Genomic DNA, 23,324 nt, shown 5'->3' on the forward strand with positions numbered 1-23,324 from the left:
AATATTGCTAAAGGCGGTGTAAAATCACACTCACTTACTCATTAATTAGTTATGACACCACTACACTAGAATACCATTTTTTCTATTTTATGGAAATTTAATGGTAGTTAATCCTGTCAAAGGACACATGATTTCCACTTGTGACTGACATCATTCGTCATTGACTGTCAGTAAGATAAACCTTTGTCATGAGCAAGGTTCAAGTACAACAGCATAACCAGCATTGATATCTGTCTTGGATGTCATCAGAGGATATATGACTTTTGAAACTGCATTTAAAATCATATTTAAATGCAACAGCAATAATGATAAAACAGCAAATAATGTCAGTATAATGCATATTATAATGCATATAATGCATTGGGTAAATATGTTAAAACGATCATGTCTAAATCGTTTGTCCGGAGATTCAAATAATCGGAAACGTATGATCGTCTTGCATCACCATTCATGCTGAATGTTTAAATTATCAAAGAATGTGACTTATCACGGACAGAAGCAGAACAATAACAGAGCATTGCACCTGGCAGGATCCGGATAGTCAGACGGTTGGGAATCATTTCAAGTACCGTCGGGATTGAGGCTGACGTCAAAGAACATGCTACAATTATCTGACGCCATTTTGCTGGCGTTTGAAAGAGTACTGTTTCGCCCGTCCAATTTATTCACATTTTTGTGTCCTCAACTTTAAAAAGTCCACGCGTGTTCGTGCAATAATGGGCAGGGTGATCTTAATCTAATTTTAGCCGCGACAAGTTGGTTTCCGGGTGACGTTGGTTGTCACGTTAACGCCGTCCTCCACGTCACAGCTCGCGCGCCGCACGCAGACTGCAGCGCCCTCTAGTATCCTGCCATTGTACCTCTGTCACGGTCGTAGTGATGATGTTGTCGGCTATGTAGCTGCAGGCTGACGTGTTTGTGGTAGATTACTCATTCGTGTTTGCATGTTGAGAGGCAAGACACTCAGGCTGAACCATGATTGGTTCCTCCACCGCTTATTTATCCGCAATTAATTTCCTGGGCACCGCCCATCTTGTTACCAACGACGCGTATTGTCAGCGAGTGTTCATGCTTCTCTGCGGGGTAGGGAAGCCCCCGGGTAAAACCACTGTCATCGCTCCTGACGAGCTCTAAGGATTAGCTTAAACTCATTTGAAATATTAACAATGAAGGGTAAGGTTACTTTATGAAGCCAACGAAGGAACTGTATCAGTCTCGGTCAGTACATTAGGCCCTGACAGTGCTGGAGATTGCGACTCACTGCCGTTCAGATCGCAGGTGGAGGGGCACAATTCCTACCTGTGCCGAGCTCGTGGAGGACTAATTTAGCTATATCATTTAGACAACCGACGTGGTTCACTGTGTGGAGGTCACCTGCTAACTCGATATGAAACAGTTCTTAACTTTCACAGTCATTTTATGAATTGTTCGAAGACGTGCTTACCTTAATAACAACGTCCAGCTTCCTCCTGAAAGAAGACGTAGCATTAGGTAAAACGCTTGTTGAGGATATATGATTTCAAGTCTTTGCTGGAATTGAGATTCGAACCCGGACTATCAATGAGTGCCACGACGAGAAGCTTCCATAGCATCGATGCGTTGCTGGGGTTGCGGGGTAGCGAGGGTGGGCACCCCTTTCCAAGCCACACCCAAGACATGCTGAGGGGGCTCACCGATGCAGGTTTGGTTACAGAGAGGATTTCCGAAGAGAAGAAATCAGGTATAGAATTTATAGCAATAAGAATCACGTTAATATCCAACATATAATATGATTTTAAATCATCAACATTAAACATAATTTTGTGCATATTACTCCACAATTTCACCACTTAGTTAGAAACCACTTAGGAAAACTTTATCACTTTTGAACATGGACCTCATAGGGGTATCAAAAATTTGATAAATGCTACGACATGACAATTTAACGATTAATGATAGTACATGAGATTTATTCATCGAATCAAGCAGAACAAAAGGTAGTTTATCAATTTTGATTTTTTTCTGTTTGATTGCCAATCATTAAATAAACGAATGTGTGTTCATGTAATTATAAATGTTGATACTAATTACGTGGTAATTGTTCAGCAATATGCTATTTTTTCTTTTGAATTTATGCAGCTTAATTGTTGTTATTTATTGAATTCATTAAATTTGGTCATACGTGTTGCACAATTTTTTAAAATGCAATTATGTTTACAAATATGAAAACGTGACGCATAATTTCATCTTAATTATCAAACACGTGAATGGTTTTGAGTCATGTTTAATTTATTTACTAAGGTATATTCATAACGATAATTGAATCAGTTTAGAACGCGATACCGTCTTAAGTAAGCCGATCTCAGTATAGAACGTCACGAATGGGTATCTCTTGACAACCTCACACTACATACAAATTGACGGAACATTCATAACTCCCCGAGATAATAATCTAAATGATCACTTTATCTATCACTATATATGTGTGTATTGTGCCGTTGATCCTCTCTAATCCCCTCTAATCCCAAATTGTCTGATTCTGAATTTTCTTGATGATATTATTGTGTCAGCAAGGACAATCGTCGCCTCACCCTAATTTGTCCCACTATATATACACTTAGGTGTAGTTCTCTGTGCATGATAAAACACATCATGCATTATTATAGTGTCCATTTCATACGCTGTCCAATTATCAACAATTGTGGATTATACAACAATGTGTAATTTAAAACTATGCATAATTATTCAAATTTTATATATGTTTGAATTTATTTAGCATAATTATACTGACATGTACCTACTTGTCATAACACAATACAGAAATATTATCAACTTGAATACTAGTTTAATTTACACGTTATGACTTATTAGATTCGATGCATATCAACAAAAGGATTATGATCTCAGTAGTGCATATCACGGATAAATTATCCTTGAGGCATATGGTACAAACCAAAGACATACTCTGTCGTGAGTGAACGTGGTGTCAATGTAGCAAAATATGCTATTAACACATTTAAACAACACATTTAAACAACACATTTAAACAACACATTTAAACAACACATTTATAGTAGACATTATTTACAAGAAGATCCCTTCAAACTTCTTGTTTCGCAGATTTATTGATCGGTAATCACGTGATCCCATCTCCGATCGGAAAGATATTGATTATTTTTTATTTGTGTAATTGATCCTGTCACTCAAGACATACACAACGTTCGCACCAAACGGGCGCTATCACTTTACAGCGTCTCTCCTGACGAGACGACAGGGTACAGTTCGTAGTAGCTGTTAAACGACATGTTTCATAAGCCTGTTTATGAAGTCTCAAGGTAATTTCACGGTGATGAATCCCTAATTTACAAAATCACGTTTTCCTCTGAGACAGTGGTTTTGGCGGAACTTATCAACTTTCTCCACTAGTGTAGACAGTATATATACGAGTTGTAACACAATGAGTAATCATTTCCGCTTGCAATAAAACCAAGCGACGTGACAACCGGGCTACGACAACACCACTGTCGACCTCTCGTTTGCGTTATATTAGAGGATGCACAATCGGTTTTCGATATTTTCCAGTTACAGTTTCTCTAACGTCAGAAAGCATACCAAGGTATTTATGTAGGTCTATGGCGAGCTATCAACTGACGAGTGTAAAACAATTCAGTAAGTAATGATATACATTGACGGTTTTTTTAAACCGTTTCATTTTTTTCTAGATATACAAACGTGAAGTATTATTACACAAACCATATCTCCATGATAAAACTACACATCTTTAAATTATACTCCTATATATGTAAATATAGTAGATTTCGTACACTTTGGATTAAACAGATTAAAGAAGTCTGCTTTCAATTTTCTTTGAATGGCATTTTGAAGCTGGTATAATGAGGGACGTTTTTTATGGATAGACTACTTCAGTTCTTTATTGTATTGGATGCACATTTTTTACATTATGTTTTAGTATGTATGTGTGAATAATACCGTTTTCAAAAATCAACTATCATCGAATCGATACAATCACGTAACAGTTAATAAAGAATTGTCACAGATATGAAAACACAACTATATATTACAATGTACACTGCTGATAACATTTAGCTATATCGATTATGCATTTTGTTCTTTTCCATCTACCGGTTTTCTTGACATAAAATAGTGTTTTTTTACTCCCTCTTCAAGTTTCATTACGTGTGACGGTTGTCAAAGTGAAGACTGACGTCACTGTTATTGATGATCTACATTGATTAAAAATTGTTAAAAAAATCATGTAATATACAGGCGTGTATTGCGTATTCAGGTTTGACATTCAAAACCATATTTAATTGTATATAGACTTCCTACGTATATAGTTTAGCATATTTGGATTTATTACAACATACAGCAAACAAGAATACACCACGAAATTGTTTATTAATCAGTGCATTAAATACGAAACACTGAATATATTGTTTAAAATAAACATGGTATGCGGCAATGCTGACTACGTCTAAAGCGATTAATGTTTCTATTAGATTCACATTTGTTTCAACCACATTTAATATATAAGACTGAAATATTCTCTCAATTTTTCTAAGCTGTCGAGGTTCTTGCTTTGTAGGAGTAACAGAAGAAAGTGTCTTTTTGAAAATTAGTCGCGTATATAATTTTTGAACGTTTTGAACCAGAACGTTTTATGAATATACGCAGCGAACCTCTTTAGAAATGATTGTATTTTTCATATCACTGTATGAAACTGATTGCATTTTACCCGATCATGTTCATGAAATTCGACAAAAATGTTCACACATCAAGTAGACTTTGTTTGGTTATAAAGTGATTGAAACTTTCCTCGCACGGATTAAGTTAATTGGTAGGACAGTGGATTAGTACTTGCATACTCTTATATCTTCTATACATACTCTTCTGTTTCATTCTAAATTAGAACATACATACTATTATTGATTTTTTGTCTGTTCTGTCCAATGTGTTTTCACAAATGAATGGTTCATCTTTTGTGCTTTCGATTTTTTGTCACAAGTACACTGCGATAAAATGTTGTAAAAAATTACGCAATATTTGATGGTACTTGGTCAACATAAAAGTTCCAGTTGTCATGTGAAGTATATAGACTAGGCATAAATCTATGATTTCCTCTATTGTTATACGGGCTGTAGTCGGTTACATTAGGGCCAGAACCCTGTTTATGTATGAATACTACTATATCCCACCATCACCCTCAGCATCCCACCCCACCATTCATTGGGGCCAGTGGTAGCTTTGTAGTTAAGCGTTTGCTTGTCACGTGGAAAACAGGCTTTCGTTTCCCAACATGGGTACAGTGTTTGATGTCTCCGGTGTGATATTGCTGGAATATTGCTGAAAGCGACGTAAAACAATACACACTCACATCAATGAGTTGACTCGCATTATCCCTACATTGTGTTGCTTCTATACTATCTTCACATGTAACCACACACTATCACCATCCCTACCCCCAATATCACAATAACTGTCATTACATTATGTATCATCACTATCACCATCACCACCAACGATCTGCAACACTACCACCACTACCATCACCAACACTACCACCACTGGCATCATCATTACTACCACCACCGCTATCACCAACACTGCCACCATCACATCACTACAGCCACCGCCATAACCATCACCATCACTACCACCACCACCACTACCAACACCATCACCACCAACGATCAGCAACACTCGAGACTGCCATCATCGACACTACCACCACAGCCATCATCAACACTACCACCATCACCATCACTACCACAACCACATCACCACCACCATCACTATCACCATCACCATCACCACCACCACCATTAACATCACTACCACCACAGCCATCATCGACACTACCACCACAGCCATCATCGACACTACCACCACAGCCATCATCGACACTACCACCATCACCATCACTACCACAACCACATCACCACCACCATCACCATCACTACCACCATCATCACCATCACTACCACCACAGCCATCATCGACATTACCACCACAGCCATCATCGACACTACCACCACAGCCATCATCGACACTACCACCACAGCCATCATCAACACTACCACCATCACCATCACTACCACAACCACTTCACCACCACCATCACCATCACCATCACCATCACCATCACCATCACCATCACTACCACCACCATCACCATCTCTACCACCACCCCCATAATCACCACCACCATCACTACCACCAGAACCATCATCAATACTTAAAGTGATTCAAATCTCACAAATTGGTCAGTGCACCTGTCACAAAGAGGAATCCCAGACGACGAATCTGAGGTTTGCTCCGTTCCCTCTTCCCAGCAAGCATCTCATAACACACACTCCTTTAGGTGCTTTGACTAATGACTGTGCATGTATTTCCAGCGCTGTAAGCGAGCTTTGCATGGAACTGAGTGCTGCACAAGCAACCTATTTCAAATACTACCACTACCACTGCTACTTAAATTACTAACGCTGCTACTGCTGCTACTAACAGACTACTGCTCAACAACTTATATATACTACTAAATAAACGACTACGTACTACTGCTGCTGCTGCTGCTACTACTACTACTGCTGCTGCTGCTGCTGCTACTACTACTACTGCCACTGCTACTGCTACTACAACAACATCAACAACTACTACTGCTGGTGCTGCTGCTGCTACTACTACTACTACTGCTACTACTACTGCTGCTGCTACTACTACTACTGCTGCTACTGCTGCTGCTGCTGATCCTCCTCCTGCTATTGCTACTACTACTACTACTACTGACACTACTACTACTACTGACACTACTACTACTATTACTACTGACACTACTACTACTACTACTACTACTACTGACACTACTACTACTACTACTGACACTACTACTATTACTACTGACACTACTACTACTACTACTGACACTACTACTACTACTGACACTACTACTATTACTACTGACACTACTACTACTACTCGTACATCTGCCAGTACTACAATTATTCCTGTTACTATTCCTATGACAAAATATTACATATTTTGCGTGCACACTGCACACTTTTAACCATATTCACTCCAAAAACGATTCCAACGCTGTAACTCTTACAAGACACATCAGCCGTTCCATCTCCATAGAAACTAGGTCAACCGAACGCACCTTGTTCACAGAAAGTGGTAATTTTCACTGCCCTATATATTCTTAGACATGCAAAAAATCCCCCAAACGCCTGAAAACACGTTGTACATCTTTATCACCAGCCAACATCCATCAATTTCCATAGCTCACGCTAGACCAATCCCTATGTCAGGGCCTAACACCGCCATTACTACAACGCCATGCTTTGTGCTCCGTACCAATTGTTACCACCTTTTGGTAAACGCAACGCGATCACAAAACACGCTTTATTTCATTCTATTCACCAATTCTTCCAATTCCTCCGATAACTCTCATTTTAGACCAGGGAGTATGTAATCTGTTGTTGCCTCGAGGTAGTGACCGGCGCTGCTGAAGCGCTCGTTCTCGCACCACAGTTGATATAGCCTCAGGTTTCCTATAAGTGCCTAATCAGCTGGAAAATAGCATCGTATTTCTGTGTGAGCTTTAGATACTAACACCGCTATCTGTTATTAACCTATCAATTTGATACGGTATAAATAGATAAATAGTAATTCAGGTCGGTCGGGCATTAGACAGTATTACAATTATTGTAATGAATAAACAAATTCATCGTTGTCAGGATAGGCTGTGTGGTACAGTTTTATAAGTCATATTGTGATGTTTGTTGTTTTTTGTTTTCTTTAGACCAGATTAAATAAAACATTTAAGGAATTTAAGAAAAAAACCATAATTTTGTGTGTGGGGTGTGGTCTAAATTCATAACAATATGTTTGCGTACGAGAATGCATTTCACATCACAACATCACTAAAAATAAACCCGTCAGATTACATTTGGCTAGATAGTCCATTCAACCACGCAGGATTCACGTTTAAATCTACGTATGAGCTTCGAACAGTTTAGCTGTGTAACTTCTGAAACAGGAAATGGCCTTTGCCCCTGGGTTTGTAGCAGATGTTGAATTTTCAGGATGACAGTTTGGTTAAAAGTGAAGGTTGAAAGGCTAAGCCCATTAGCTCACGGCTCCTTAAAATGTGGGAGGGTTGACGGTCAGTTTCTGTGTCAGCTGGACTTGGGGCTGAAGTGGTACTTGGCCATTAGATTGCGAGTCCGTGTGAACGAAACAAGTGGTGGTTCTCGATGTTATTTTAGATCAATACCATTTTCATGAACAGACTGCAATTGTAATTTGATTTCACCATATGCTGTAACTATTGTTTGTGATTGTCAGTCATATTAAGCTAAAAGACAGGAGATCGTTCGATCGAATGTATTGCTTTTAAATAGCTGGATAATATGGAAATAGCGTTATTTAATGCTTTTTTGACAAATACATTTAACTTTTCTTGTGTATAAATGATTCAGGCTAAGTCAAAGTTACTGTGTTGTCATAGACATGGTGGGGGTGAAGAAACCATCTTTGTTTTCAAACAAGTTCTTACTTTATGGATTAAAATAGTATGACAAAATGACGCCAGTCGTTGATTTATTTTCAAATCATACATTTCAGAATAGTAATCCATAGTAATATCTTATAAATAGTTTTCTTTTGAATCATTCATCGGGTACACTTCAGAAACATCTAATTTTTAAAAAAAAATAATGATATTTATCTTAACTAACAGTTTTGTTATCATTGCGTATACAAGCACATCAAAAGCTCATTCAGGCATATTAATTATATGAATTAGTTATATCGTCAATAACGCTACAGAAAATCCAAAATCACTTTTTCATTATGTAAACAGAAAAAAACCAAACAATTCATCAGTTTCATTTATTTAACAGATGTTACAGTTTATCCAAGGGTCTCTTCAGGACTGTGTTTCCTTAACATGTGGGGGCGAGCAATTCAGCAGTGCGAGAGAAATACCTTCTCACTAATTATAAGGGTACCTGGTCTATTTAATTCAAATGATTTGATTTTGTCATACGCTGTTGACTAGCAAGATGTTATGAATGGATGAATCAGTTTTTAGATTTTCAATTTGATTTTCTATTCATTTGCACGAAGTTCCTAATTGTCAAGAGGGACAAAACCCAGGAACTGGGGACCGTGTGGGGTCGTGCACAGATGCAGAAAACCGCGCCTTTGTTACGCCGGCCCAGTTAAAACACCCATCGGCCGGGAGGACACAAATAAAAATGTAAAATAGACAGATTATCATGAACATGTCCGCGTGATAAATTTTAAAAATTTAGCGTTAAATGGCCGTTTTTAAATTGCCTTTTGTGCCTTTCCAATGGTGTAATTTCACTTGAATGTTTGTATGTATCGTGTTGATTGTTGTGACAGATTGGCCGAATAAATAACAGCTATTAAACAATTCATACTTCAAGAAATCATTGCACGATGTCCACAAAAATATAAACAAAACGCTTTCCATTGGAATTTAAGAATATCTGGCCAAAACACGACTGTTGTAACATTGGAACATTTTTGTAGCATTGGAACATTTTGTAGCATTGGAACATTTTTGTAGCATATGTTCATAAATCACTGTGAAAAATTGATGATACCAGGTGTTCGCGATAAGATGAGCGCATCCTGCTCCGCCGGTGACACTTATCACAAACACTTTCAGAGGCAAGTCAACCATTCACCTTTGGAACACGAGAGCATAAAGCTGATATTGTAAAAAATGTTTCCAAATTTCTTTCTTGTATCCAAACTTTGAAAGTCATTTATGACGTCATGATTGGTTTACACGAAACGATTACATTAACATTACATTTTCTTCCAAGTGTTTGTTCAGTGTCCAAGCTGGCTGGTTTATTTAATATCAGTCAACATAAGATGGTATCACCATTCTTGGGGCTTTTCTTAATTAACCTTTGCAATACAATTACAAGAATTAAGAACCCAACGGTTTAATTAGATTATACATCCAATAACTCGGAAATATCGCTCAATGCCATGCGAAATTTGAAGTCTAAATTATGTCTTCAGACAAGAAAATATGTTACATGGTGAGTTGCGATTTCTTCTAACAAAATTACAGGTTATTGTCTGTGTCCTTTTATGCGAGATATCATATTATTAGCATTGGGCTTCGCTTCTTACAATGAGATAATAACGCTCATTAAACGAAGGCAGAGGGCCAGGGTTTCAATGGGTACTTACACCGGACAATGGCGTTATTTGCTCGCTTGCTCACTCTGCTACTGCTTCGCGCAGATAAAGACGTAACAAATGACCGGCCCCCCTCCCCTCCTCCGACCCTTTGTCCTAATCGGGCTATAACATTAGAACAATGGATCAGCCCCAATGCCCGAGGGTGGCCGTTGTGCTGATTCGGATCAGTCGGCTAGACGTGATAGTCAACACTATGGGATGACAAGTCTGTTTGTCCATCGGCTCTATGCCCTCCCCCGATAGCATTGTTTGGGTCTTGGGGAAAGTGTCCTTAAAAAGACACACAAGAGTATTGTCGGTAAATTGTATGGTTAGTTGAAGCAACGGCACATGCACAGGCGAGATATCATTAAAATGTTTTCATTTCTTAATGTCCTCTGCTAAGATTTATCGATTTTTGTGTGCTATCCAATATTTCATAACAACGGTCCATTAATGGCTGCAATAACCAGGACACTCATTCTACCTTCTTCAGTCAGGAACCGGTTCTTACATTGTAACGGTAGAACTTAAAATGCGCTGAAATTAGACGGTACTGATACAGATGTCTCTAAAGAATATTAGCAATGAAGTTAGTTTGTTGATGAGGAAATGAGAAGTTCCTAGTACACCCACTCACCGAAATACAATAAACATTGGGCTTTGTCGCCTCAACGCAAAACCTGTCCTTGTCTTTTTGGCGGGGACTGTTCCAAAGGGCACAAAAGGGCAGAGGTGATCTAGTTATCTGGAACATGAGTGAGTGAGTGAGTTGTTGGTTATTATGTGGAAAGTAAGTGAGAGAGTGGGTTGTTTCGTTTGGTGGTTGTCTTGACGGTTTTTGAGTAAGTGAGCGAGTTGTTTGGTACGGTGGTTGTTATCTGAGTGAGTGACCCGGTGGTTGAGAGAGCTGATTGATGGGCGAGTAAGTGAGTGAGTGAGTGAGTGGGTGTTTGGTTCAGTGGTTGTTATCTGAAACGTTGCTGAGTGAGTGTGTGTGTTGATTGATGGGTGTGTAAGTAAGTGAGCGGGTTGTTTCGTACGGTGGTTGTTATCTGGAAAGCGAGTGACCCGGTGGTTGAGAGGGTTGATTGATGGGCGAGTAAGTGAGTCAGTGAGTGGGTTATTTGGTTCGGTGGTTGTTATCTGGAACGATTTTGAGTGAGTGTGTGTGTTGGTTGATGGGTGTGCGTGAGGGGGTTGTTTGGTTTGGTGGTTGTTATCTGGAAAGTGTATGAGTTTGTTGATAGGCGAGTAAGTGGGTGAGTTGGTGTTTTTTTTTTTGTTTAGGTGGATATGTTTGTGAGTGAGGTTACTCAAGTTTCACCCCCTATTATATTATAAATTCCTATTATTCAAGAAGACCAAAGATGATAATGGGAAACTATGAAGGACATTTTTCTCTCCACTGGGAATAATTTGTATACACTAACATAATGAATAATGAATTATTCATATTTCTTGAACAAACTTGCATGCGCACGTAAAAGCGCATCCTGCACCAAGCTGAGCACGAGTCTTCTACAGGACACGTGACCACACTAGCCATTGAGCTACATATAAAGAGTGAGCATGTACACGAGATGTCACGTCACACATGCTGACAATGTGATTCACATTCTAGTCAGGTCATGACACTGCTTAAATACAGAGCATTTGAGCAATTTTATTTATTGTTATCATTACATGTATGTGGTATTTATATAGCGCACACATCCAAGCAAGTCGTACATGCTCAAGGCGCTGGTTTTTTCCCTCGATCATTGGATGTCTATCTTAACGGCAACATCGTATTATCAATCTCAACTCCCTTGGGAACATACAACTCTTGCAACCACATGGCCAATGATGTCAGTATGGGTTTCATAAAAAAACTGCAACAAAAACGCGAAAACTGGGTAAGAAACAACATGACATGTTTGCATGTGAATTCGCATGCGAGATGGCGAATTAAGAGTAGATATTTATAATTCAGGACGCGATCGGAAGAAAAACAGGGTGGAATGGTTGGGAAAGTATACTTTTAAAAAAAATCTTGATGTGGTTTAAGGTTGCTAAAGGAATTGTGTAAGGCATTGCAATTATTTTTTCTAATATTGGTTAACGGTGTTCGAATGTTTAAATCTGTGAAGACCGGACATAGATCAGGGTGGGTGGTGAGGCGGGGTAAGACTGGACTAAGTGGGAGGAGGGGACAACAAAAGTGTGTACCAGGGGTAGAGGTAAGTGGACTGAGCACACAGGGCGTGGCTCACCCCACACCAATCAATGATGTGTAATGCTATAATCACAGGGGCTGTATATTCACAATAACAATAACCCATCTGACTTAGAGGGGTCGGGTTTCCCCGTGTCGAGATAAAGACTTACCCCAGCATGGAATCTTACCGACCACGGGAGCTCGCTCATAGCAGATGGTTCCCCGATCAAACTGACGACACCGCCAATATTAAAAAATGAAAATTGTTCCGAGGGTCTTGTCAGTTGGACAAACCCCCTTAATTACCCCAATTTCAACTAGACTGTCACCTCTGTATTTCGCATTTGAGCAAATAATATGTTTTCTGGTTGTGACGGGAGAGTGCCGGAGGCTAAAGGGACCGCGACGCTCTGACGGTATCTTGACAGTCTGTATTATGCCTCGCTTAGATACTCCATCGACTAATTTGTAAACCCTTCGACTCGTTACAACAATTAGAGGGACCTCCGCTCCGATGTCCATGGTGTTAAAACCGATGCAATTTATAATAATTTTGATATGTAGAAATATTGAAGCGAGGCATTTGGGCTTGAAAAGATGGGTGGAAACCTCGACAGATTCAAAACGTAGTCGTCAGTTCGGTTTTGTCAGCATCTTAATTAAATTAGATGAAAATAAATAATAGAGCAAACGCGAATTTCATGCATAGGTAACTCTGAAAAGCTGTTATCATGTTGGGGGAGCTAAAAAATACAATGGCTGATTCAGCGCCTGGGGGATCCCAGCGGGATGTGAGCTTGTAGAGCGGGGGGCGGGGCGAGCATTGGTAGGGGCTCATGTTACGGTGAACAGGTACCGCCACATTAGGACCTGTCTATAATCAAATAGATGCTACTCACTCTCCCTATTCGCATATTTTCCATCTTATACTGATGATAACTTAAGACAGCCTCACACAAAAATTGCCTGTCCATGGACGTAAAGACACAGAAAGCCCGTGCCTGTTCATAGGCATATAGGTACTAACATTTTTTATGTGAAGAACACCATCAAAGGTGATAACAAATGCTGCAGACCAGAGCGAATTCTTCCAATGCTTTATTATCGCTGATCATCCCTCGGGTGTACTATTAGCGGTAACGATCCACCAGCAGGGGCGTAGCTACTATTATACACAAAGAACGGGTTTTACACGTAGTTGTTTATAAAAAAGGCTGGCAAGCCCTCAATACTATCTAAATATAAGCCAGCAATGTCCAGGCGCTAACCATTTTTCCTGTGCGTTTTTAGCGGTGACCACCCTTGCCATGTGTTTTTAGCGGTGACCATCCTTCACGTGTGTTTTTAGCGGTGACCATCCTTCCCATGTGTTCTAGCGGTGACCACCCTTGTCATGCGTTCTAGCGGTGTCCAAACTTCAGGTTATTTTTAACGGTAGCCACCCTCCTGTTATGTAGTTTTGGGAAACAGCCTTTTAGAGATATTATCAACGGTAACCATAAATAATGCTAACCATTCCTCAACAGATGTTCCCATCTTTTAGAGGTGTCTTCTTTTTGTTGGTGGTCACCATTTTTGATTGCAACGTAGATCGATGATCATGATGTCGGCCACTGGAATGTCTGGTCCAAAATCGGTTATTTATAGTCCGCCGTCATATAGCTGGGAAATGTCTTAGTGCAGTTATGAATGAGACACACTTACGGATTTCAAGGACAAGTCTTTGTTTCATTGCCAACGTCAGGGAGTCTCACAGCAAGTACTGTCTTGTAGGTATGACTCGACCTAGAAATAAACCAACGAGTTTCCTTCTGTAGGAGATTTTTCAGACCAGTTACTAGATCATGACGAGTACAAGCAGCCTTCAGGATAGCACTGTCAATGTGAGTGAGTGGGTGAGTTTGGTTTCACGCCGCTTTTAGCGATTTCCCAGCAATACCACGGCGGGGGGACACCAGAAATGGACGTCACACATTGTACCAATGTAGGGAATCGAACCTGGCTCTTCGGCGTGACGTGGCGAGGGCTTTAACCACAAGGGTCACCGCATCGCACTATCAATGTCCCATATAGTGTTCCCTCTCCTGACATCAGCTGCAGTCAATTCTGGAAATTCAGACAGTTGGGCGATTAGTTTTGCCAGGTGGCTATAGAGGCAAAGGGATACTTCTCGACTTGTTCATCCGGTCTGTTTCACCGGATTGTCTGGATTAACGGGACTTCGTTGCATCCGTAGATAATATTTATTACGTAACAAATATAACATTTATTTATTTATTTATTTATTTATTTATTTATTTATTTATTTATTTATGGATTGATTGATTGATTGATTGATTGATTGATTGATTTATTTATTTATTTATTTATTTATTTATTTATTTATTTATTTATTTATTTATTTATTTATTTATTTATTTATTTATTTATTTATTTATTTATTTATCGTTCCATAAATCCTCGTAGCTCATACGCATGAGCTATTCTGAAAGCTTTCACTTCATGTTAACTATGTTGTTTTTCACAGTTGGAGATGACATGTCGAGGTCCCGGCTCAGTCAGAGTCACAGCGAGGGGGAGTCAGATGGCCAGTGCGGGGATGATGATGACGATTCTCCTAAAAAGAAACACCGTCGTAACCGGACTACTTTCACAACATACCAGCTGCACGAGCTGGAGCGCGCGTTCGAGAAGTCCCACTATCCGGACGTGTACAGCAGGGAAGAGCTTGCCATCAAGATTAATCTCCCAGAGGTCAGAGTTCAGGTGAGTTCCGCACAAAACGTACAAGATTAAAAAAATATAAAGAACGAAAGGAATATATATTTTATACAAGTGCCACTTGTATTTTTTGTACCCGAGATGACATGCCATATCTTTTATTGAGATTCTTACGTGTTGTAATCTCGTTTCACCTAAGGAATGAGGTTAAAACCTTAACCAGTCGACGTACATCATCCGCCCCTAAAATAATATAATATACACCTCTGTCCAAAAGACTCCACACTCCGTGTATCCTGAGACACGATGTGGTCAGTCAACGGGTATACGCAGGTATTCCTGATTACACTTTCAAACCAACTTGCCAGTTAGACGCGAAAAAAGTGACATTTCCAAATAAATCTATCGTTTTATCGGCTGCAACGAAAACTCCCACTTTAACCAAATCTTATATTAGAAAATATGCAATTTGTCAACATTCTCACTCTCTTTCTTTCTTTCTTTCTCTCTCTCTCTGATCGCAAAATGACTCTTGTTATACAAATGAAGGGTAAACATCAAAATATAAGTCTGTGATATAATGTGTTGTAGAGTGCTATTTACATTTACAACAAACACAGCTAATCAGCGATAATATTAAAAAATGTATCTTTCTTAATCCTGCTCAAAAAGGGATGTGTGTTGTCCTTTACCCTAATTGTGCCCGAAAGTGTATCATATTTGAGAACTTCTTCCAAATATCATACGGGGTAACGTATTACTGATTGAATCTCCTTCGCTTACCTCCCTTCTCTTATCGCAGTCTCCATTAAGCCGAAAACGCTCTTTAATCAAGCAGAAAGGAGGGCCGGACTACTCCGATACCTCTTGATTTAGTCAACTTTTGTAATAATCAAGTCATTATCAACTCATTACTCAATTTTCTCATCTGTCCAGAATTGTATTACTGTTATTCTTTGTCGGTGAAATTTGTAACGCCATTAGTTGTCGTAATTGTTGCTTTAAGTGTCGTCTCAAGCACGAGCTATACGAGTCAAATGGCTTAGAAATGAGCGTATCTGATTGGCTAATAAGCACATCTCACAATCAAATTAGCACCCTCTCGCGCTAAGAAGCCAACTGTCAACGACATCTTTAATGAGGAAGTGAAGCGAGCTAAAACCTCATCTCCATCACTTTTGTTGTGTGTCAGTGCTGAAAACAAAGTAATTGGAGAAACGCACCGAGTTTAATATCCCCCTGAAGCACTGACCCGACCCTGGTTTGGGCAACCCGTAGTCCGCACACAATTGAACCTTATCAAAGTGATCGTTGAGGAAAATGACCGATCTCCGTAGGGAACGTTCATTGTAGTCTGGCCATCGACGTGAAGACATTGTCCAAGTGGACAGACTGTCGTGGTTTGACCACTAAAACCGAGACAGCGTAGACATATCGTTCAAAGTTCACAACCTTGTCTGTTACCAGTCCATTGCTTGGTCGTGATTTCACGAAACATAGTCCGAAAATAGATGAGCAATCCTAATGTTATCGTACTGGTCATCACTTAACCAAATTGTCTCCAGATCTTTTTAACGGACATGAACTGACAGAGCGGCTGTCCACCTTCAGTCTGTGCTTAGCCATCCATCACAGGGATACTCGCACTTGTCATCATTACACTGGTTATCAAACGAAACCAATTTAGAAAAAAACCCCACATATTAAGTTTGCTGTACCTTCCCTAATCAGCTGGTCGTAGAAAGTAAACTGTCATGAAACTGTCGTGGTGAGTTGGTAATATTGCATCACAACACCTCCTTGCCTTCATTTAATTCCTTTTAATCCTCTGAAATGTGTCGATGTTATCTATTGTAATAACTGTTCAAATGACATTGATAATCAATTTTGTTGCACACAGACAGACAGATAAGTGCTTTATTATAAAGTATAAAGGCCAAAAGGCCCACAATACAAATAAAGTAGTTGAAATAATTAATTTTGATGCACCAGTATCAGAAAAAATATAGAATATGAAATTATACCTAACATAACAAAGAACAAATATCACTTCCACCAATATGTCATGTTTGATGAATGTTCTTGTATTCGGGAAACTCAGAAATAACATGGCCATGACTCATGATGATGAAATGCCGTATGATGCACGTACTACAGCCACCATTGTTTAAATAATTTGCATACAGACTGAAATAGTATTGTCCAGTACAAATATGGTTCCTTTTTAACCAAATTACAAACATATGTATTTGAATACTTCTCTGTTTGTATGAAAAGTGTAGAAACGGGGAATGTAAACATGTATTTATGTTGAATGGGCAACGATAACAAATCCATAGTGTTTAGCAAACGTAATGGAGTTAAATAGGTTATGACAGATTTCTGTGCTGCCATTCTTTACGAAATCAAATTTCGTCTCCCTTTGGCACGCTAACGAGGAACTGATAGGCTACAAATTTCCCCCTATTTAATTTGCCCCCTCAGGATAAGGCCAGTTGGGATTCTTTCTTCTTGCGCTTTCATGTCGTGCGACAACTCAACTGAGTAATGCGTCTTGAAGCAAATTAATACGCCAAATTGAATGGGCTGTTATTGAATTAATTAAAGCGCTCTTTAAGACTTTGTTATTAGCTGGGCATGGCGTCTCGGACCGAAAGTTAAATGTCACATTAAAGCCAATTTGAAAGCTAGGTTAATCTGGACACTGTTGAAGAGATTGGAGGACCATTTATAAAACGTCGTACATTGCTTCTTAACACGGGATTACACAGTTTACACATGTGTGTAATGGGCGAATTATCCAATGAAAATGCGAGCTAATCAGTTGTAGTTTGTAAGAAAGGTCAGCAGACACAAGGCACGCACTACTTGTCATGTCAACGCCTTACACTAAACGTTGATGAGTGAATTTGATTCAACGCCACTCTGAACAGCATTTTACAACATCACGATATTCAGGTTTAATGTGCGAGGACAACAGTGAGTGATATTAGTTTTACGCCGCTTTTAGCAATATTCCAGCAATATCATGGCCGGGGAGACAGAATTGGGCTTCACGCATTGTACCCATGTGAGAAATCGAATCCGGGTCTTCGGCCTGACGAGTGAATGCACAACCGCCCACCGCCTTGCGGGAAAGCCCAGTGGCAGGCAGGACGAGAATGGTGGCAGAAATAATGATTTTAATCAGGACGAATAGTGGATTCGAACCTATGATAATACGATCATGTCACGTCAAAGGAAGGCAACTCTGCATAGCGAATGCGGAGAATATATAATAGACTAAGTCTCGATATGAGAGTTTCAGTACGGATGCTCTGTTCTTTTCAACCGTAGTTCCCCATCCGAAGTCCTTCCTCACTTGCAAACTATAACGATTCGAATGAATTAATGGGCATACAACGCTCGCTCGTCACGACAAAAATCCAGATTCGATTTCCCATGTGGATGCAATGTGTAAAATCCATATCTGATGTCCTCTGTACTGATGTTCTGGAATGTTGCTCAAAAACGGGGTAAAACCATGTTCACTCGAAAGAACTGGTGTTGTTTCAAGTTTTTAAAAAACAGTATTTATGTAATATACCGGCTTGTGCTCAAACAAAGATGTACACAAATTGTGGCTACAAATGAATCTAACCAGGATGCCTCAGTTCCCAGGGCAGCACATCAACTAAGGCATTCTTACTTACACCACAGAAATCAAGGACATTTTACGTACACGTATTTCGTAAGAGCTCTCTTATTTCCATTCGTGCTTGGACCCGTGAAGATCCATGTTGGACTTGATCTTCAGCAAACCCATGATTGTTGTAAAAGGCGACTTGGATGGTCATGGTCGCTGACTTGACTGACACATTTCATTGTATACCAGTTGCATAGATCGAAGTTCATGCTGTTGATCACTGGATTGTCTTGTCTTCTCCTTATTTACAAACCGTCGCCACATAGTTGGGATATTACTAAGTGAGGTTTCAACCGACAAACCAACCAACCAACCAACCAACCAACCAACCAACCAACCAACCAGTCAGCTAGCCAACCAACCAACCAACCAACCAACCAACCAGCCATTAGCACTGTCATTATGGTTTCGGTAACCAAACTCATATTGTTTGCTTTTCTTTTCAGGTCTGGTTCCAAAACAGGAGGGCAAAATGGCGCCGACAGGAGAAACTGGAGGGCGGGAAGCTGACGGAAACATATTCCGGTCCGCCAGTTACCAAACGCACTACCAACGTGTTGACCTCCACCTTGCCACTTGACCCCTGGCTAACCCCACCGATTGCAAGCGCATGCGCTCTCGGTAATGGCGCTCCTCAGCCAATAACAACTTCTACGCAAGGCCTGACGTCATTAAGTCCAGTGTTTTCGCAGACACCGACGTCATATCCCACGTTCTTCTCTCCAGCATTCCAGTCCAACGCCATCACATCCAAACTACATACATTCTCGGGGGTATTTAACCCCCTGACCTCCAAGCTGGGTGACTCCGATCCACGGAACTCAAGCATCGTGGCACTTAGGATGAAAGCGAGGGAACATCTAGAGACAATTGAGAAGAAATATACTGGAGGAATGGTCTGAAGCGACCCGTGTTTTCCGGTTTTAGTGTTTTTCCTCTGGACTGTATATACACCTTTATCCCTTTTTATGGACACTATATACTCATGTCCCTTTTGATGGACTTTGATATACGCCCTGGGTACTACTGCTCAATTGAGATCACAGGTCATCGTGTCGACGGACATTATATACTGAACAGCAAAAGAAACGCAAGTCTCGAAAAATTGAAATCTCATGAAAGTAAGAGTTCATATTTATGTCTTGTGGCTAAAATTTGAAAAATTGGAAAAAATGGGAAAACCACACAGCTACGTTTCTTTGCTGTTCAGTATAGACATGGCGTCCTGATCATGGGCACACACCACCATGAACATTGACATTGTATCGATGTCGTCGTTGACACGGTGTCCACATTTTTCATAGTGTCCCTGTTCATGAACATTTTACTTAGTGTTCGTGTTCAAGGACATTGTACACATCGTCCATATATCGACTTATACACACCACGTCTCTGTTGATTGTTATGTAAGTCCCATGTGTGGATACTTCACACTGTTTCCTTGCTTATAGTCATTACATGAAGCATATTAAGTATATATGTTTACAGATCTAAGATGCAGGGTGTTCCCTAACAATGATACCATAAACATAAAATTAGTTCATGGACATTAGATTACATGTCTATGTTAGATAATGTGTCCATGTCGACAGATGTTTGGCCATGGTTTTTTGCCGTCTTAGCTATATCCTAGCAATATCACGGCGGGGGACACCAGAAACGGACTTCACACTTTGTACCCATGTTGGGAATCGAACCCGGGCTTTTGAGGTGGCGAGACCTTGAGGCTATCCCACCGCCCCGACTCTAAGATAATACTCTAAGCTTGTATGATGGTGTCAAGTTGTGACGTGCCTGCTGCATGGTGTACATATATAATCTTAATTCTCTTGGCACATGTGGTGTGGACAAACAGTTTTTACAGTTCCTTATCAAGTTCCCAAACTTTGCTTGAATGTTTCCTAGATTTATGCATTGTGGTGTAGTGCTGAATGATGTATGCAATAAATATAAAACAAAAAGCTACAGCTGTGTCGGGTCTGGGTTAAAATGCCAATACAAATGTTTCATCCGGCGTAGAATACGCCTCCACCAACCCATGATTGCCGTAAAAGGCAACTCTGCTTGTCGTAAGAGGGGACTAACGGGGTCGGGTGGTCAGGCTCGTTGACTTGGTTGACACATGTCATCGGTTTCCAATTGCGCAGATCGATGCTCAAGTTGTTGATAACTGGATTGTCTGGTCCAGACTCGATTATTTACAGACCGCCGACATATAGCTGGAATATTGCTCAAATGTTTCATGACGTACATTCTGCCCATGTGAACATTCATGCCATGTTTAGTGATTAATTGAGAAGGGTCAACGCCGATCTGGACATGGTGGGAGGAGATCCCGAAGTAATGCAATTACAAGACGTTGGTCAGTGCCTCCTGATTAATTGAAGGAGGTTATTTATCATTCGTAATATTTTATTACAGCTGCATTTATGAAACCTTGACGTCTACTGGATGCCTATTGACAAATGTGAATCCAATATCCCTACTGTCTTTTCACGTGGAACGCAGGAGAAGAGATGGTGTCTCTTTCCGCGTGCATCATGCAACACCAGGCAACCAAACGACAACAACAAACAAACAAACAGAACGGAGAGAAGAGAGAGAACAGAAACAAAAACAACCCCCCCACACACACACACACCTAAAAAAACAAAACAGGTCAAACAAAAAAATCCAAAAACAAAACAAACGCGCTTTTTTCAAGCTGTTCCCCTTTAGATAACAACAAATTTACAAACACTTCTTTGAGTTGTGAGTAGAAGTTGGTGTGATTATTTTAACGAGGACAGTTCTGTGAATATTGGACTTCTTTATTATTGATATGAGCGAAGTTCTATATCCAAAAAATCCTCATTGTTTAAACAAACAAAGAACAAACGAACGAACGAGCAACAAACAAACAAGATGAGGAGTTACAAGGGTGGACATAACTGGGAAGAGAAATGCTCACTTTTGAATTAAAGGCAAATCGTAAGTATTGTTTTATGGTACTTCAAGCAATATTCCAGCAATATCACGACAGAGAACGCCAGAAATGTCATTCTGGGGAACTGAACCCAAGTCAACGACATGCTAATGGATGGCTTTAACCCCGAGGCTATCCTGCTGCAAATGTGTCAAACGGAGATAAGTAGCTAACGGGGCCAGAGTGGTCGTAAATGAATGGATACTAATACACTTGATACTCGAGGTATGAACCTCCTTCCAGTGAGTGAGTGAGTGAGTGAGTGTGCTTTGATCGTCAATTCAGGTATGTGAAACATCAGTTCAATGATTTGTTTACTTGTTGTTTAAGGCTACACTCAGCAGTGTTCCACCTGTAAGGTGGAAGTTTGTACATAATCAAGTTTCGGTCAGACATTTCGGTAATAAACACCATGAGCGTACACAATTGGAATATGATGAGATGTGTCAACCAAATCAGCTAACTTGACCACACAATCCCGTTACTCGCCTTTTACAACAGGTATGGGTTGCTGAAGATTAGTTTAAGCCGCATATTTGTTAGTTCAGTGTTTATAAAAGTCTGAAATATTCGCGTCAACAACGTCATCTCGTGGATCCTAATGGAACACTCCCTTATCACCGTATACCGAAAACATCGCACTTATACTCCCGACACGATGCATTCGTGATTCATGCGAGGACATAAATAAACTTGTTTGCGTAACAGAAAGTACAAATTAGTGAATTAGCTCTAGTGAATTTGTAATACTATGTATTTTATTCTGAGAAGTTGCTCAGAGTGCCATATCTTATCTGGAGCAGAAATTCAAACCCGTTCAATGTTTATTCGCCAAACTTGGCACATAGACAGGTCCAGTGGTAAACTAGTACCTTTTGGTAGTTTTGAAGTTTTGAATAAATTTATTTTGTTTTGCGTTTCCATGCCAACGACTTGGACTTCGACTGAAATTGGTGTTGGTGATGTTTTCTGTAGGGGAACATTAAGATCGTTCAATGTGTCTTCAGCACTTTTGTACTGATTTTGAACTGGTGCCTTTTGGTAGTTTTAGATTAATGAATAAAATAATGTTCGCATGTTCATGGCAACAAGTTTCACTTTGATTGATATTGGTAGTAGCGCTTCTTTATTGACGGCTTTGACTTAAATTGTTACAAACACTACCAATATTTCGTGTACCAAGGAGTGAGTTTGGTGTAACAGTCGATCATTACTTTGAACACTGCCAGTATTTTGACATGATGTTGTCGTGTCAAGTTAATGATGGAGGGAAGTCCATTGTCTTCAGCTTGGATTATCCAGTTTATTACAATATTATCCATATTCTAGTGCCTATAACCACCAAAGATTTACTTCGCTATCACAGCTTCGTACTATGTACGGTTTGAATGGCACGGTTCTAAATTTAGCAGCCCGGTTGAGCAACTCTCTTATCCTGACGGGTAAAATAAAATAGACTTTAAATGAAAACTTTATGGAAATATTTAATGGCACAATGTTTTCATTAGGGGCATATATCATAG

At 39.9% G+C, this 23,324-nt stretch overlaps 1 protein-coding gene across 1 annotated transcript; it reads left to right on the forward strand.

Annotated features, from left to right (window-relative positions):
• The first annotated feature begins 1,150 nt into the window (after positions 1-1,150).
• LOC137278289 (retinal homeobox protein Rx1-like) lies at positions 1,151-20,801 on the forward strand. Its single transcript, XM_067810536.1, has 3 exons — positions 1,151-1,720; positions 14,958-15,196; positions 19,283-20,801. The coding sequence occupies exons 1-3, from the start codon at positions 1,561-1,563 to the stop codon at positions 19,736-19,738; spliced, it is 855 nt and encodes a 284-aa protein (XP_067666637.1). The 5' UTR covers positions 1,151-1,560; the 3' UTR covers positions 19,739-20,801.
• The last annotated feature ends 2,523 nt before the right edge of the window (positions 20,802-23,324 follow it).

This window comes from Haliotis asinina, chromosome 3, assembly GCF_037392515.1.
Source record: "Haliotis asinina isolate JCU_RB_2024 chromosome 3, JCU_Hal_asi_v2, whole genome shotgun sequence".
Lineage (NCBI taxonomy): Eukaryota > Metazoa > Mollusca > Gastropoda > Lepetellida > Haliotidae > Haliotis > Haliotis asinina.

Coding starts and splice junctions, on each gene's coding strand:
- LOC137278289 (XM_067810536.1), top strand. CDS start 1,561: ATGAGTGCCACGACGAGAAGCTTCCATAGCATCGATGCGTTGCTGGGG. Junction 1,721..14,957: donor TTCCGAAGAGAAGAAATCAG/GTATAGAATTTA, acceptor TGTTTTTCACAG/TTGGAGATGACATGTCGAGG. Junction 15,197..19,282: donor TCCCAGAGGTCAGAGTTCAG/GTGAGTTCCGCA, acceptor TTTTCTTTTCAG/GTCTGGTTCCAAAACAGGAG.